At 33.1% G+C, this 18906-nt stretch overlaps 1 protein-coding gene across 1 annotated transcript; it reads left to right on the top strand.

Annotated features, from left to right (window-relative positions):
• The first annotated feature begins 8390 nt into the window (after positions 1–8390).
• LOC104211915 (biotin carboxyl carrier protein of acetyl-CoA carboxylase 1, chloroplastic) lies at positions 8391–14554 on the top strand. The gene is made up of 7 exons (XM_009761057.2): positions 8391–8661; positions 10824–10877; positions 10971–11116; positions 11194–11509; positions 11721–11792; positions 14078–14143; positions 14239–14554. The coding sequence occupies exons 1-7, from the start codon at positions 8485–8487 to the stop codon at positions 14260–14262; spliced, it is 855 nt and encodes a 284-aa protein (XP_009759359.1). The 5' UTR covers positions 8391–8484; the 3' UTR covers positions 14263–14554.
• Positions 14555–18906: the final 4352 nt, after the last annotated feature.

Here is an 18906-nt window from a genome sequence, read left to right as displayed (position 1 = left end):
GGAAATTCAAAATATGATATTTTTATGATAAAGATCAAGTCTGAAATGAAAAGAGAAAGGTTAGTTTTAAATTCTAGTCTAGGTAAATATTATTAAATATTGTTTCATTAACACTATTCCAGTGGATGGTAATACTCACATTTCGCTAAAAGCTAGAAAATAGGATTCTTATTTAATTTAATAAGAACATATTTAATAACCAAAATTTTAGGTGATTTAAATGTCCTAAATATAAGAAAAGTAACTTAAATTACAATTGTGTCCAATATAAAATCTATTTTTAGAGGGTAAAAAAGACGAACGACATTTCGCTAAGGACCTTCGTGCTTTTAATATAATATACTAGTCATTATATACGCGCGTTGTACGTAAATCTTTAGTTAGAACACTTATGTGAAAGAACAGCTAACTAAATTTATCAACAAATTATTTACAAGATGAAGCGATCATTGTAGAGTAATTGACGTGATAAAAATATGACAACCATTCTGAATCTAGAAATTAATTACATAAACAAAATACTTGAATTCAAAATGATATCGTCTTAACTTACAAAGATGATAAATTTACTTGAGTCTCATATGCATTATTAGAACAATAAAAGAAAGATATTCATACAAACTTTTCCCTGTATTTTTTTCCTTTAAAATTAGATTTTATTTTTTCAAAATAACTCAATTATTTGAATTATGTAGTAACTCATAATATTTAGGAACATAAAGTATGTTATAAAAGATATCTAACTTAATTTAGTTTTAACTTTATATGAACTAATATAAATTAAAATTTTAAAGGGTTGTAAGTTTTTTTGCTTCGCTTAATTGTTATAAATGTTTTTAGAGCTTAATACTAAAATTTTCTTTTATATTTGTAAAAATTTAAGACCTCTAAATTAATTTTAAAAAAAATTCCTTCTCCAAATAGAACTCAAATATAGACTTTTCCTTTTTCAAATGCAACACATCGTGAGGAAGAATCTTGTATTAACTTAACAATATGCTACGTAAAGTCGTAAATCACCTATTCCCACACAACTATATATTTTGTTGTAATAAGGAATAATAATTCGTTTTAAAAAATAATTATGGACATGCTTTTTAATCCAAGTAGAATCAACTTTGTAGGATTGGTGTATATAGTTTAAATCGAAAAAAAATTCTACCATTGGCTAATTTACAATTAGATCCTAAAATTATATAAATATTTAAGGGCATAAAAGTCGATCAATGTTTCGGGGATATTTTAGTCGTTCAACATTTAACATAAATTATTCATGCTTTTATAATAACTAGTTTTAGTGTACGTGCGTTGCACGTGTGCATCACGTTAATCAATATAAAATATATATGAATTATAGAAAAATAGCGATGGAGGTTAAATTAAATGCAATATATGTTTAAATGATAAAAATAAATATTAGTACATTGATGCAATATATAGTTGAATTCAACATTTCTGAAAGAATTTAATGTAATTATTCTATAGTATCTATAATTATAAATATTTTATTATATAAGATACAAATATGGTAGGTTGTTATTTCATCTAACAACTCTTTGTAAACTCTACGTTCATAATGTCATTATACAAAAAAAAAAAAAATTGTTCATTCAAAGTTAATCAAAATTATAGACAAGCCAAATGAACCTCTTCTTGTGTAAAATGTTTTTCTAGATTCTTATTGATCTAAATCTAAATTCCCTACTTTGCACTTTCATTCAATACCAAATAAAAGTTAATACTATCCTAAACTCACTCCAAATGCACTACGCTATTGACAACTTTGAAATTTCAAGAGTTCACATTATTGAGGTCAATTTTTTAAAATTATGGGGGGGGGGGGGGGTTGGGGGGAGGATGACAAATATATAGTTATTTCAAGAGTTCCAAATGCATTAGTTTATCTTAAGTTTAAAAAATAAATTGTAGTTACAAATTCGCATAGTATGGCTGTAGCTTAATTTATTTCTAAATTAACATCATTTTAGCTCAGTCTTCTAAAAATTTAAAGTTGAGATAATCAAAACTTTTAAAATGTTAACAGGAAAAAGGCGAACATGTATTGTTAATGGATGTTTCATATTTTAGGCAATCAATTATTGATAATTTAGAGAGAAAGAAATACTATTATATACCTCATAAGCTAAGAATTAAAAAAACTTTAATGGAATGTACTAAACTCCAAAAGAAAATTTATAAAAAACTGATCAAATAAGGAATGATTTAATAAGTTAAAATTTAATTCAATTTGAAGTCCTAATTGTTAGGATCTTCGTAAGTAAAATTCTAGTTGATTTGAAGTCCCAAATTAGAAAAATAATGAAATGACTATTTTGTCTAGTGTAAAATTAGCTTTTAACTAGTACAAAAAAATATTTCGATAGGGACTTCATGCTTTTAATATAGTATAGATAGATAAATAATTTCCTACATAGTTTAAGTGAGAAAAAATCTAATAAATAAATTTTTATTAATTTAAAAGTTCTTAATATTAAGAAAATAAGTAATGACCCCAATTAGTCATATATTTTACTCAGGAAAATAAGTAATGACCCCAATTATTCCTCATAATTTGTATTTCTTAATTTTAATTTAATATGAAAGTAATAAAATAATTAAAAATATATTTTTATTCACTGCTATTCAACTATGATAATATCTTGGTTGACCTTTGTATAATCCATAAGAAATTAAGAATAATATATCTCAGTTTGCATTTAATAAATAAGATATCATATTACTTAATTTAATCAAAATATAATAGAAAATTATGTTAAGAAAATCATTCTTTTCCATTCTAAAGTATTGTCTTGTTATTAAATAAATTCCTTAAATTGAATTTATTTTAGTTCTTAGATTTTAAATTGATACGACATCTAGGGTCAAACTTCCAAATATTTGGTAAGAGAATATTTAAGTAAAATCGTTTTTAATATTTAGCTAAGAGTTATTGCTTAAATCTTTGGTGTTAGAAGTAATGAATTTTAAAAGGAAAGAATTTATAAAGCTAAATTTTTTCTTTATTTTAAATTCTTCGATTATAGAAGTTTTGTATATAGTTTGAATAAGGAGTGATTTAATATCTAAAATTTTAATTAATTTCGAAGTCCTAAATATTAAGAAAATAATTAAATAATTATTCCTAAATATAAAGGAAACAATTAAATGTCAATTCCTAAATATTATGGAGATAATTAAATAAATATTTTTAAATATTAGGATAATATTTAAAAGACTATTTTGTCTAGTTTGAACTCTAGTTTTAAAGGGTAAAAAAGGCGAACGACATTTCGCTAAGGGCCTTCGTGCTTTTAATATAGTACTAGTTTTAGTGTACGTGCGTTGCACGTGTGTGCCGCGTCAATTAATATATATATATAAACAAATTATTGGAAAAGAGCAATTTATATCTAAATAAATTAAATATTTGCTTAAGGAAATAATTAGTAAAAGATAATAATTTTTTATTGATTTTAAATTTTATATATTAAGACTTCTGATATGGTTCAAATAATGCATATTCGGTAAATACAATTGACTTTAAAGTTCTAAATAAGTAATTAGGAAAATTAACACATGAATTAATTATAGTTGTAAAACAATTTAATAAAATATAATTTAAACAACCAAGAAAATATTTTCGTTGGACAAGTTAAATAAAGGATCAAAATTGATCTTGCACGATAAAAATTTCCTTGTATAGCCACCAAAATTTTACACAAAAATTAGACAATATTTTTTGTCGTTGGTTGAAAAGAAACTTACCCTTTACTTTTTTATATTCTCTTCTTTTTTCTTAATATATTTTATTCTTATTTAGTTGATTTTGAACTCCAAAATATTAGGTAATAATTAAAATTTTGCTTGATTATTAGGAAAGTAACTTAAATTACACATTTATCCAATATAATACTTATTTTTAAAGGGTAAAAAAGACGAACAACATTTCGCTAAGGGCCTTGTGCCCTTAATATATTATTTCGCTAGTCTTAGAATATGCGCGTTACGCGTGTATATCTTAGTAAGTACATAATTTTAAAAATCACATAAATATTACATTAAAAATTTGTGTTTGAGTTATAAATAAAAGTCAAAGAAAAAGTATAAGTTCCTAAGAAATGATACTTGTTTATTCTATTTAGCTAACTCAATAAAAGAAGAAGCAATAATAATAGAAGTCCTCAACCATCTTAGTCGATATTTTTAACTTAAAATTTATTCGAGATATATACTTTCGTTACTATAATTTCACAAGTTTTTCTCACAAGCAAAATATATATGATTTTATTTCTTTAATAATCAATAAGAAATACTATAGCAGCATAAACCAACTCATTTTTTTTGTTTAGAATTTGGTCAAATAGGCTCGTATTAGACTGATAGGGGTATTGAGCATAGAGTAGTCAAAGCCACGCTTAAGCCCTAAGCATGGAGCAAAAACATACTGATCGCTTCGTCTTGCTTAGCAAGCGCTTCAATATCCTCATCAAGGGTTTAAGGGCACACTTTTCCCAGCTAACGAGCGTAATACTAAAGAGGTGACACTAAATAATTAATATTTTACTTTCTAATTTTTTGTCAATTTCTTTATTCATATATTTATCATTCATGTCTATAATTATTAGATTTAGGCTACCCATATATATTTATATTTTGTTGGGGGATATTTTCGTATATATATGAGATTTTAAACTAATTTATCCGATTTTTGTCTAAGTTTTTATATTTATATGAAGTAACTAATTTTTTTTACATAATATATACAAATCCGGTCAAAATCTATAATTTATCTACAAATTAAATACATATTTTTTGTATTAAAAACTACAATTTACATACAACTTATATACAATCATGTAAGTTGTAGATATTTTGTATATCGTTTCTACACTCGACATACAAAATATATATAATTTGTTTATGTCTTCTTTTTCTAGTTTTAATATGAAATTTCAACCAAAACCACCTCGAATCTTCACCAAATTCTCTAAAAATTGAGATATAAACTCCAAAGGATATTCTCAATCATTTGTAACAGCACTCAATTCAATCAAAAAGTAATTTTACAAATTTCGTTTTTCGAATTCAAAGCTTCCGCGCTTTCTAATGGATTAACTTAGTTTCCAATTCAATCTACTTGCTTCTGATTAATACTATTTTGTTTATTGATTCCAAAAAGCTAAAAGAAATAACAATCTTCTCTCATTCAAAAGTGATAATATTATTTAACATAAAAAAAATAGAAAAAAAAGAAGAGAAAACATAATATCTGTTAATTTATAATTTTAGCTTTGGGGTGAAAGAGGGAGAGAAAGTATGGAAGATTAGAATATAACACATTATTTTATATAAAATTCTTAATTTGTATATGCACTTGTTTAAAACCTCAATAGTGAAGGTAAATAAGTTTTAAAATTAGTATAAATAACTTAAAATCTCTCTTTTTTTTTATTTTAATTTGTGCCTTTCTTCATTTATGTCTGCCAGCATTGACCAAGCAGAAAATTAATAAAAAGTGTCCTGAAAAATAAAAAATTGGGATATTAAGGGATTTTGTTTTACACTCTTTCGTAGGCATATTAAAGAATGAATTTTCTATGTGCTGTATTTTTCCTTTTTCCTTTTTAATGTACGAAAATTGGACCTCTTTAATAAAAATAAAATAATGAGTTTCCTATTTATTGTTTTATTCCTTTTTCCCTTTTAAGTATGGAAATTTTGACCTCTTTAATAAGATATTAAATAATGAGTTTTCTAATTATATATTGTTCTAATTTGTTCCTTTTTAACCTACGGAAATTTAGACTTTCCCACTAAGCTATGAAATGAAGGGACCGTTTCTACACTCTTTCTAATTAAAGAAGGAGTTTACTTCTTCTTCTTTTCTTAACTATATTCCTTTTTATCGTACGACAATTTTGTTTTTTCCAAAAGAGTATTATATGTGTATTTATAATGTTACCCATTATAGAGTGCACTTATGAAGGGTAAAAAAGGCGAACAATATTTCACTAAGGGACTTCGTACTTTTAATATAGTATTAATTTTAGAGTACGCGTGTTGCGCGTGTATATCATACTAAAAAATATAAACTTTTTAAAAATCACATAAATAAATATTGTAAGAAATATTTTTGCACTATAAAATAAAAACTAAAGGAAAAAGTTATTATTACAAGATTGGCTTGATATGTGAATTTGATATTGTGAGATAAACACATTCCAGCCCTTTTTCATTATATTAAATCTTTTTTATTCGCATCAAATATTTACATCAAATTAATTTCGTGCTTTTAATATAGCATATAGATTACTTTGTCTCAACAAGTATAAATTTTATAAAAATTACATAATTATTTTTAAAAAATGTATGTTAGTAACGAATGATAATGCGCACACACCACCTATTCCAAAAATGTCTATTTAAATCAGTCGATACATGTTTACTGGTTTAAATGTTACAAATATTTTAGGCTAATTATGTTGCACTTGATGTATTTATAAAAATTGAATATGTATTGTTCAAGGAAAATATAACAACAAAACTAAGTTTAATAAATAATTAGTTAAATTAGTTCAATATAATTCTCAAAGTTGGTACATATACATTTTGAAAGATAATTACTGATTCTATTATAAAACATAGGGTCCTCAACAGGGCTGCTTATCGGGCGGATTGTTACGCTTATCGGTTTGGCTTATCGGTTATCGGCTTGTAAATGTACTAATCCGCTAGCCAAATCAATAAGATATCGGGCGGATTGGTATCGGTTTCGTCATTATCAGGCGGTTATCGGGCGACTTATCGACGAAATCAAATAGCAATGAGCGCATATATGACTTGACATTAAATCACCAAATTAAAATCTTGAATTCAACCCGTTTATATAACACTGTCATGCCCGCATTTCCAGAAGTCACTAACTGGAAATTTATGTTTTCTCCGTAAAAGATCTGGCCAGAATACATATAGCCATATACTAAATTAGTGTTGTGTAGCAGTGTAGGGCTCTTTACTTTCTGTTATTGCATCAAGCCATATAGGCATATGCAAGTGCATTTTCACAACTGCCAGAAGTCACTATAATTTGAAAGTGAATTTTCAATACTCTAATACCACTAAGTTAGTATCCGTGATAAAACAGTAACAGGTAGTGTCTTAGTGAACCTTTTGAATGTGAATAATAACTGCTACTTTGTCAAATAGTGGAAGGGATATTTAATATACATGCGGGTAAAAATATAAATATAAAAATTCTTAACGGGTTAACGGCTTAACCGTTAAGAAAATTGAATAATCCGTTCCCAAATCGATAAGCCGTTAATTATAAATTTTCAATCCATTCACCATCCATTAATCCGATAACCCGATACCAATAAGCCATTAAGCCAATTTTGCGGTTCGGTTTTCGGTTACGGTTCGGTTTTGAACAGCCCTAGTCCTCAACAACTAATGCAACTGATTTTAAAGTAAATCATTATCCTAAATAGCACAAAGAATATCCAAAAAGTCATATAGAAAATAAAAACCAATCAACATCGATAAATCTATACAAATCGAAGAATGCAACTCATTTTAAATGATATACGGATTATGGTTACCTTCTCCAAGCTGAATCCATAACAGACCTAGCGAGATGTTGGGAAATTGAAACAAGAAAAATAAGATGTTACGTAAAGCAGAACACTAACGAAAAATTGAACACTAATTAAAATCAAACATCAAAGTAATAAAAAAATATAAGATGACAAGTGGTTAAAAAAGCCAAAAACAAAAATAAAGAGAAAGAAGAAGACACCTATGTGCTGTAATGGATATGAAGTTATGAACGTATCAAGAGAAAAGTAGTAATTAGTTTCCATACCTCTTGTATACAAGAGAAGAATTAGAATTGGATGTCGAAACAAACTATGTCTTTTGGACAGTGTCATTGTGCGAGTGGGATTAATAGTCCAAAATATTAGGAGTTTTTAATAAGGAAAGATTTAATAATTAATATTTTAAATGATTTTAAAGTCCAAAATATTAGGAAGGTAACTTAAATTACTATTTTGTCCGGTGTAAAAATATATTTTTAAGGGTAAAAAAGACAAACGACATTTCGCTAAGGGCTTTCGTGTTTTTAATATAGTATAGATAGATAGATATAGATAGATAGATATAGATAAATATAGATATATATAGATAGATGATCTCAAATATTTAAATATTACTTCTTGAAAGAAAAAAGAAAAAAAGAAGAAGCCAAACTCCAATAATTGAGTTCGGAACCAAAAACAAAAAAGAAAAATCCTTTCATTTTGCCACGTCATCTAGATTTACTGTTTCTGCTCCTAAAGGGCTCCACATGCTGACTTGTCTAGATTAGGCTCTTCTAAAACTCCAAAACTATGTCGTTTTATTCCCTTAGCCATTATCTCCACACTCTCTTTGGTTTCATCGACGCACTCTGTTTTCCTCTCTCTCTGAATAATCGGCGAGCAAATGACGACGTCGTTCGGAACAACGGCGGCCTCAGTTTCACCGGCAGTATTTCCGGCCAAAAATGCCCCGAAGTCATTAACTTTATTACCGTTCTGCCATCATCGCCGTTACAATCTTTCACGTCCCAAATTATCCTTACGGTTTGCTACAGCGCCCAAACTCCAATTCTCCTGTAAGGTATTATCGCTTTAAAAATGTATTTGTATAGATTTTATGTATGCAGGTAAATAGTGGAGTGTCATGCATGAGCTATTATTTATTTGAGTTTTAAGTTATATACACCAATGCTGTGAATAAATAACGCAGTTTATCGACTTATCGTGCAACAATGATAGTTTAAAAATTCGTTACAATGTAGGTCGATATTAGTTAAAACTCTCTTTGTTTTAGTTGGATCTGGATTCACAATTTTAAGTCAGTATATGCAGAGTACTATACAGGAACAACATGTATGACACCTCAATCACAAACTAGTCGGGACTCTTTTATGAATGTATACAATAAAGCTACCCTTCAGTTCCAAACTAGTTGGGTTGGTATAAATTTTTAAAATATTATCAGCCGGAATTTCAATCTTATGAGTTCTGAATTTTAGAATGACGATTCAAGTGTTAATAACTGAGTTCTAAAGTTAATACTTGTCCATATTTAATGAATTTCTTAATACAAACTATGTTGCTCTGACTCTCTGAAAATGTTGCTGGGTACGTGTCGGATCCACCAAAAATAGTGTATTTTTGGAGGATCCGACACGGGTGCGGCAACATTTTGGAGAATCCGCGTAACATAGAATACAAATACACTGTTCGAGCAAAAGCTACTGGGTTCTCCCAAACCCGTAGCCGGGCTACTAGCTCCACCCCTCCTGTACTTATATAGCTAAACTCTACTGTATTTTAGTTGGAGCCACATTCACAATATTAGGTCAGTGTATGCAGAGTATCATGTACACATACAACAAGAACGACCCAGTAAAATCCTATCATGTACACATACTGTTGTAAAATATACAAAAAATCATCTATTACGTCTCAATCACAAGCTAGTCGGGACTCTGTTAGTGTAGGTTTATAGTACAATAAAACTATCCTTCAGTTCCAAACTAGTTGGGATTGGTATAAAAAGATTTTCAGCTATACTTGTATAGTTTGAGTGGAGCTCACTGCGGAAGGATGCATTCGCCGTGGTTTTATTTATATTATCGCTATAGTTTTATTTCTTTTGGGTATTTGTTTGCTAGTCAAATGTCATCCATGAACTTTAAAAGTCAAAAGAAGTGAAATCTACAAGCTGCAATTGAAGCTGTAAATAGAAAAGATACCTTATTTGTTATGTTAAATGCTATGAACGAGGTCTAGCTAGTTGATTGGAATTTAAAGGTTTCATCTTTAGTAAATTTGTGTCAAGGTTTCTCTTTTTATTTCTTCTGTTACTCTCTTTTCTTCTTCGCTGTTAATATTGATGAGAGAAGAGTATTAGAAACCTTTATTACTTATTTGACCTGGGTCTACGAAGTTGGCGGAGTAAACAACAACAAAAACTATTTTGAAACACTTTCATGTTTTGAGGAAACCTAAGAAATTATGGAAAACAATTAATGAACAACACTTCTACTATTGTTTCAACACTTTTGTTGCAGCAGTTCCGAATCTCAGATTTATAGTCAATGGGGTCAAAATGAGTGATACACACAGTGTGCGTAAAGCCTAATTTTTTTTTGCATATGTACTTATGGACAGAAGCAATGGGCTTAGTTGAGCCCATTGAAATCTTCTTTTCTCGCCAGGTTTTCTGTTACTATCAGGACCCAATTTTTTTATAAGTAAAGATTTTTATTGACCCCATTGACTATCCAGACACAATTATTTTATCGACAATTTTGTATGTTCAGTAATGATAGAATTCATTTGTTTAACTTGAACGAATCATTCATAGCTGCACTTCAAAGGCATTAATTTGGTGGAGGAAACACCACCTCTGAAGAGCATTGGGTAGAGTTTAATTACTTTTTTTAGTGTGTTTGCTTTTAAAAGTTGTTAAAAAGTAAAGGGCTTCTCTTGGAAGTTAGATCGTTACAGTTGATTCTGCTGCACTTGGTGCATCTGTTAGTGAGTTCTTTTCATCTTCTTTCTTTTTCCTGGAAAATGGTGATAGATTAATATATGCTAAGAATTTGTCATAAGGAAGAGTTATTTGGCCCACCAGTCCCCATGGCCAGATAATACTCTGTATAACTTGCCTAATGGAAGAGCCAAATTACCAAAGATGACACTTATTATTACTGTTTACTAGTACCAGACAAAGAAGATTGTTGTGGCAATGATCTTCTTTTTTTATAGGGGTTGCAAACTAGTCGGAATCATTCAGCTGTAGTAAGAGCCCAATTGAATGAGGTAAGATTCTTTCAGTGGTTTTCATTGGAGGAAATTCTTTCAAATGTTGTGTCATTTGTGAAAAACCTTTTGGAGCCATCTGTTGCCTTCAAGGTTGCTGTCGGTGGATCTTCAAATGATGCAGCTACTCCAATTACCCAGTCGGAAGAGGTGAAATCGCCAAGTGAGACTTCATCAGCAACTCCGGTATCGGAAGAATCAATATCTAACTTTATTAGCCAAGTTTCAAGCCTTGTCAAGTAAGTGCTCCCATTTGTTTCTTACTTCTCTACAGAGACTTTTCATGAATAGTCATGACAGACTGTCCTTTGTACAGGCTAGTTGATTCTAGGGATGTTGTGGAGCTGCATTTAAAACAGCTTGATTGTGAAATTTTAATCCGTAAGAAGGAGGCACTACCACAACCACCGCCTCCTGCCCCTGCACACACCCCACTTCTACAATCATATCATGTGCCATCTGTACAATCTAGCCCACCTCCTGCACCTGCATCTGCTGCTCCTCCAGTTCAAATCCCTGCACCTTCTCCAGCTGCAGCAAAGCCATCTGACTCATCTGTTCCGCCACTCAAATGCCCAATGGCAGGGACATTCTATCGAAGTCCAGGACCTGGTGAACCACCATTTGTGAAGGTACTGCATGTCCGCCTTTTATGTAATGAATTCAAATATGGAAACCTCAAAAAATCAAAAAAAAAAAAAAGGAAAAGAAAAGAAAGTAAAGAAAAGAAAAAGAAGAAAAGGAAAAAATACAGTTAAGACTATATTAAATAAGATGCTGGTTTGATGATCTCTCTCTCTCTCTCTCTAATTCTTTTGGCTTGCACGATGTGCATTACGGCAGGTTGGTGACAAAGTGCAGAAGGGTCAAGTTCTTTGCATTATTGAAGCAATGAAATTGATGAATGAAATAGAGGTAATCTTTTCTCTTTTTCTATTGCTATAACTTCCTTGCTTGCTGTTGCTCTCTTGTACTAATGTGGGAACTCTGTTTCATGACTTTTAACTGTTTTTGAGTAACATATCTGCTAATGCTTGTAAAATGATGCCGAAGAATTTTTGATTCTTACCTGCACAACTTTTAGAAAGGCATTCAGTCAAATTGAAGGCATGATTAGAAATTATTTACTCATTCATCAATGAATATTTATCTTATAGCTCATACTTCTCAGCTGTTTAGTCCTGTGTTGAATTAAACTAGCATCATAACACTCAAAAAGTTTTGAGACCAAGATTGCAATTAGTTTCTAATGTATAACCTGCTTTCTGCATAAACAAATAAGAGATGAGGTCTCCAAGGGGATGGCCTAGTGGTTGAGGCATGAGAGTAAATATCTGGTGATCCCAGGTCTGAATCCTAACTGCAACACTTGTGTGAACCCATGCTCCTGCGGTGGTTGGTAGGATTTCCTTGGCAACTTAAACTTGTAGGCTGATCAGGCTGCCGTATGGATGAGTGGAGGTTTGCATAAGCTGGTTTTAGCCAAAGAACTTTTGATTTGCCATTGTACCATCTGTGTTTCCTTTCCACAATGATGTCCAGTGGTTTTGCTAGAGCTTACAAATTGATAAAAGAAAAAGAGGAGAGACAATCTTAAGTATCCTTAAATTTATATGTTTCTGCTTAGAATAATTGGATTAATAAAAGTTGTAAGGAAGATGCCGAAAGGATCCTGAGGGTTTGATCGCATGGTGCAACAAACTTAGATTTATATACTTGTAGGTTGCTTGGAAATGCTTCATGCTTAAACTTTGGGGATCAAGTTTGGATTTTGCTGTGAAATGTACAGAATGTTTGGAAACACCTCTTTCTGCGCTTGTGAATCATCTTGTGATAGTAGCATTTGAATGGGGTTATACCACTTGCCAGTCATTGTAGACTTGGTACCATCGAAGGATGAATTTGATCGAGGAAACATGAATCAACTGTCAAAATCTGGTCATTGGCAAGAGGTCGTACTGCTAGAGGGATTATAGATCAAGTGAGGTCTTCTTTTCACGAAGTTGAGTATAAGTGTATGTCTTAACTGGTCACCAAGGTAATCAAGTGCGGTCTTCTTTTCAAGAAGTTGAGTGTAAGTGTATGTCTTTAGGGGTCACCAAGGTAATCTTATTTTAGGAAGTGAATAAAGTTTCTGGCAGTTAGCTACTTAACCAATTAAGGAAGCCAATATTAGAGAAATTTAGGGGGCTTAGTGTTCCTAAGAATGGTTGGAGCTGGTGGATTTTAAAGATAAAGAGAAATATCCATCTTATGGGTCTTTAATAATTCACCGTTGCCTCATTTTGAGGGGAAAATAAAACTTAAAGATTATACATGGACAGACGCTGTTCTGTGAAGAGTCATTCAGTGTTTCTTATGGTGTAACTACACTGGAAATCCCTAATTCGATATACTCCGTAGGCCTCTCATTCTCCCTTCTCTAATATGTCGGAAGTTTTAATAACGGAAAAAAAAATCAGAAGTTCTATTTATGCGGAAATTGTTCTACAGATAATCTTATACCTGTTTCAATAAAATGCTTCTATACGGATTGTGCTTTGCTATGATATGCAAATATAGAGGGGTATAGATCAGTAGTCTCTTTTGATGACTATCTGCTAATGCTCTTGGCATATCTATCAAAATCCCCACCCCACCCCCACCCCCCTCTAAACAAGTGGCAGAGATTTCATGTTTCCATACTGTCAAAACTCCTTTCTTGGCTATGTGATGCAATTTTATGGGAATTAATGGTAGTTATGCACTATTTTACCTGTGTTATCCCTCTTCATCATATTGACATAAAACACCCGTTCCTTTATATCTGATACTCGGCTGATACTTGAGAGCTGATGAGAGAATGATGGCATAGAAAACCTTGCGGTAACATTTTGTTAAAGCATTTATTTGTAGTTTCGCTCGAGGACAACATCTAGGGTTGTCCATGGAACTCCCTGATTTCCTTTTTCTGATAAAGTAATAATGTTAAAAATAGTTTGGACAAAAGAGATGCCCGTATACAAGAAGAAAACCAAAAAGTAGAAAACCTACAGAAAGGGAACACCCTGATTTTATTTCCTACTCTTACACTGTCCTCTTAATGTGCTTTTCTAGTTCCACCATAACAAATGTAGGATCTAAAATGGTTTTATTTCTAGTTTCTTTTAATTTTCTTGCTTTGCTTAATTTGACTGCTATGCTCTCGCTATCTCCTTCAGGCTGATCAATCAGGAACCATCATTGATGTCCTTGCTGAAGATGGCAAGCCTGTCAGTGTTGATATGGTCAGTTTCTTGACTTACCTAATCCAACTATTCAGTGTTATTTCAGTTTATCTTATCAACATTTCCTTCCTAATTCCATATTTATCTCTGTGCAGCCTCTGTTTGTCATCAAACCTTAGAATTGTTCAGAGTAAAACCCAGTAAACAATAAGCAGAGAAACTTGGAAGGTGCTACTTTTGTTCCCGTGAGATCTTGCAGTATTTCAGTTGCGATGGCATGTTACAATGAACGACAATGAGGGAATGGTTGAGCCTTGATGAACTCATTAGGAGATTTTTTATTTAACGCCGCAGTACTGGCTTACTTTTTTCCAGTTTTTTAACATATCATGTGACGTTTGTGCCTCAACACAATCTCATCAAGTTGAGGTGATTTAGCAAATTAAGAATTTTGTGCAGTTGGATTAGCCACCTCGAGTTCTCTTCATTCTGTTATCATTTGCCTAGAAAATAACCGTAAAATTGCCTCTGGAACGCTCGTAAATCCACCAATTTGTCAACTTTTCAAAAGAATCCTTAGTAAAAGTTTCTCAAAGAGGTTGTCGACACGGCTCCAATCTCCTACAATTATGCAGAAATCATCCGTTAATTTCCTCAGTTGTTTACAGTTCGTTTAGCTTCATTAGCTACTTCTGTACGCCCATTCAAGTACTTGTGTTTTTACTCGCATAATATATTTTCAAACGGCAAACAACTTTTGAACACAATGAGAGAAGCCGCTTGAGATGGGCAGATCTTGGATTGTTAAGATGCATAGATGCAAGACAGGCCACAGTAATCATGACTGAGGTGCACTCCAGAGTTTGTGGACCGCATATGAGTGGGTACGTTCTGACAAAGAAGATTCTCCGAGCAGGTTATTACTGGCTCACTATGGAGCGAGATTGCATCAGTTTTGTGCGCAAGTGCCATCAATGCCAGGTACACGGAGATTTGATTCACTCCCCACCATCTGAATTGCATACAATGTCGGCACCATGGCCCTTTGTTGCCTGGGGCATGGATGTCATTGGGCCGATCGAGCCAGCAACATCAAACGGACACAGGTTTATTCTGGTAGCCATTGATTATTTCACCAAGTGGGTTGAAGCGAAAACTTTCAAATCTGTGACCAAGAAAGCAGTGGTCGATTTTGTGCATTCAAATATCATTTATCGGTTCGGGATTCCGAAGGTAATCATCACGGACAATGGTTGTCACACCTCTTTTTTACCTACACCCCCGTAAAGGGCGCAGAGGGAGTTTTTCCAATTAAAGGACAATCGAAAAGGGATTTTTTAAAGATTCAGAGTCGCCACTTGGGAGATTTATGGTGTCCCAAGTCACCGGTTGAATCCCGAATCGAGGAAAAGATTGACTCTGTATTACAGTACGCACGAATCAGAAATCCGAGTAAGGAATTCTGTTAACCCGGGAGAAGGTGTTAGGCATTCCCGAGTTCCGTGGTTCTAGCACGGTCGCTCAACTGTCATATTCGGCTTATTTATTTGATTTTAATACATGTTGAACCTATGTGCAAATTTTAATTGTTTACCGCTTTTATTATCATTATTATTTTAACAGAGAATTGTAACGTTGTGAAAACGTGTCTCGAACCACGTCACATCAATGTACCCGTGGTTCTCGACACATTTTGACTCCGTTGAGATTTGGATTTGGGTCACATAAATGTGCACCCGAGTTTAAGAAAGTAAATTATTAGAGGTGTGCCTAAAGCGACTAGCGTATCATTATTTTGGGGAAGGCCGTGAACTTTTGCTAAACGGCCCATCCCGAAGTCTAAGGATTTTTTACCGACACTTATAGAGGGCTCCGCAACTTATGTATTTCGTTTGTCGAGGCTCGTCTTATTTCATTATTTAAGAAAAGAATTGCAACGTCATGGAAATGCATCTCGAACCACGTTACAATCAATGTACCCGTGATTATCGACATATTTCGACTTCGTTGAGATGTGGATTTGGGTCACATAAATGTGCACCCGAGTTTAAGAAAGTAAATTATTAAAAATACGCGCCTAAAGAGACTAACGCGTTGTTATTTTGGATGAGGTCGGGAAATTCGCTAAACGGCCCGTCCCTGAATCTAAGTATTTAATATATACAATTGTCGAGGGCCACGCAATCTAGGTGCTTTATTTGTCTAGGCTCATCTCGTTCGTTAATTAAAGGGCAAGCCTAAAGTAATCTATAGTGTTTTACTTAGTTCATCTCTAAAATGCAAACAGTCCTAGTTAATTAATGTGCGTTGAAGATCCGAAATTGCATAACTCACAATTGTTTGTTCATCCCTATTAGAGTAGAAATAGTATTACCTATAACTCACTCTAACAAATCACTTATCCAATAATGATCTAAATCACATACAGCGTCATGGATAATTTTCCATTCGAAAACCAAGCATATGTGACCTGGACTAACGTGAATGTGCGCTTATTTGCTGTGATTTGCCTTTGATTTTTAGTGGGGGAGAGCAATTAACTCGAACAGTTACTATTTGTCACCTTGGACTTGATTCCATCAGAAATAAGTTACATATTTAGAGTTAACAGTCCATCGCCATTCAAAACAACTCAAATCGATCAAACAACAATTCTAATTATGCAGGTACCCATTGTCCACAGGTTACAAAGCTGTATATAACATGTAATGACCCAACTAATCCCTACTGGCGCGTTAAGGCACAAACTTACCATACGAATCTTAAAGCTGACTGTATCATAGTAAACTAAAAAAACAGTAAACTTTAATGAATGTCAAACAGTAACTGCCTTTTCATTCCACCGAAGAAATTACACCAAGAACAAGTTCAAATGTGTACCTGGAGAAATGCAACACAGGAAGAGGAGAAAGAACAGTCAGCAATAATGCAACAGCAGTTACAGCAGTAATCAATGCCCAGTAATATGGAACAACGAACAGACCTAAGTGATGAACCAGAAATCCAGAAGTGTGTAAAACCAAACAGAGTTACCAGAACTGACTCAAAACCAAGCCTGAATCAACCCAAATTCACTAGAAGACCAACCAGGGAACCTCTGAGACTCTCACAGTCAGAAATCAAGCTAGAAAACATGCAACTCATCAACTGGAATTCTAATTTGACTTCAGGAAACTAATGCCACAGTAGGTTTTCTCAATCTTTTTCAAAGTTAGACAGTGTGTGCCAATCTTTGAACTTTTCTATTTGTTTTTGACTCCCCACCTTTTCTGCCTATTCCCCAAAAAAGGTCGTCCCCCTCACTGTCTAAACCTTGCTCTATTTATCTGCCAAAAACAGACCCTTCCCCCTCTCAAAAGCAATTAAACTAATACCACCACCATCTTTTTGCCCATTATATTCTCTTACAGCCCATTATCATGTGTCTTGAACCAAAGGCATGGGCAGCTTATAATATTCCATTAATCCCCATGCTATTATGTTTCCCAAGCCACTACTACTAGATAAAATATTAGTTTAATGGTCAATTAAGTGCCCTCATAGTCAGACCACTAACACTAACCCTTTCAACCCTTTTAAAACCCCAAAATACCCCTGCAAACCCCTGTGACTTAATGTCCTACCTTAAACCCTTTAACCTATACTACATCTTTCAGCTATAACCAATTCAATTCGAACTCAAATGACCGTTCAAACTAGCATTTAAATCAGATCAAATAGCATCAACAGAAGAACCCTGATTCAGTCAGAATTGAAGCAGTACGAATCACATTATTATCAGGTTATTTAATCAGAATTGAAGCATGTAAAACTAATCTACGACACTTATTTAATCGACTACACGAATTACAACACATACGGCAAATAAGAATCGAACATGCACACGGGTGATTCGAATCGTATTGATGGAAACAGGGATTCATAATAAAACTTAAATAATCGACGACACTCATTCAAATCGATTATATAGTTTTATCACATTCATTAACCATGACCAGAAAAAGTTTGACCAAATAAAGGGTCATTGAAGATGGGCAGAATCAGTCAACAAAAGAAATTGAAAAACCAATAAAACTAAACTAAACAAATAAACAGAATAAACAAACACAAACTGGAACAAACAGGAAAAGGGAAAATACCTCAAGAACTCGGGACCTGGACGACCCTGATTCGAACTCAAACTCGAACTGTTTGAGGTCGAACAGACCTTAATATAACACTTCGACTAAAGTCGATTAGACCCCAAACCATCCTTCAGTTGGGACAGATTTCAACCTCTGGCTTTCTAGGGTTCTTGGGGGTTTGATTTGGGGTTCGAGTGGTTCTGGTCTGATTCGAACCAAACCAACGGTGGTTTGGTAACGAGGGAGGTTAGGGACATGTCCGGTATGAGTTTGGGACTGGTTGGGGTAGATCTAGGTCCTACTCGAATCTTCGATTGAAGATTCGAGAAGCTGGAGGTTGATTCGAGGCAAGCGGTTAGCAGATCCATAACGAGGGTGGTCAAGGGGTGCCTTGGTGTTAGTTTCGTGGTCACCGGAGTTGTTGCCGCCGGCTTTCAGGCGATGGGGTACGAGGGCGGCTAGGGTTTGGTGGAGGGTCGTTTGGTCTCTGGTTCTTGGAGACGAAGGGGTGGAAATGAGGCGGGTGAGAGGGGGTTTGGGTATTTTGATATATTGAAATCAGGTGATTAATCTGGGCCGTTGGATGATGGGAACCAACGGTCCGGATTAAGCCACTTTAAGCCAAACGGGGTCGTTTAGGCTTAGCTGGGGCGGGTGTGGTTTGGGGTAAGCGGGTCGGGCCGGAGACGGGTTATGGGA

Source organism: Nicotiana sylvestris, chromosome 5 (genome assembly GCF_000393655.2).
Source record: "Nicotiana sylvestris chromosome 5, ASM39365v2, whole genome shotgun sequence".
NCBI classification, from domain to species: domain Eukaryota; kingdom Viridiplantae; phylum Streptophyta; class Magnoliopsida; order Solanales; family Solanaceae; genus Nicotiana; species Nicotiana sylvestris.
The sequence above is the reverse complement of the archived record's forward strand: the minus strand, read 5'-3'. Positions and strand labels throughout refer to the sequence as shown.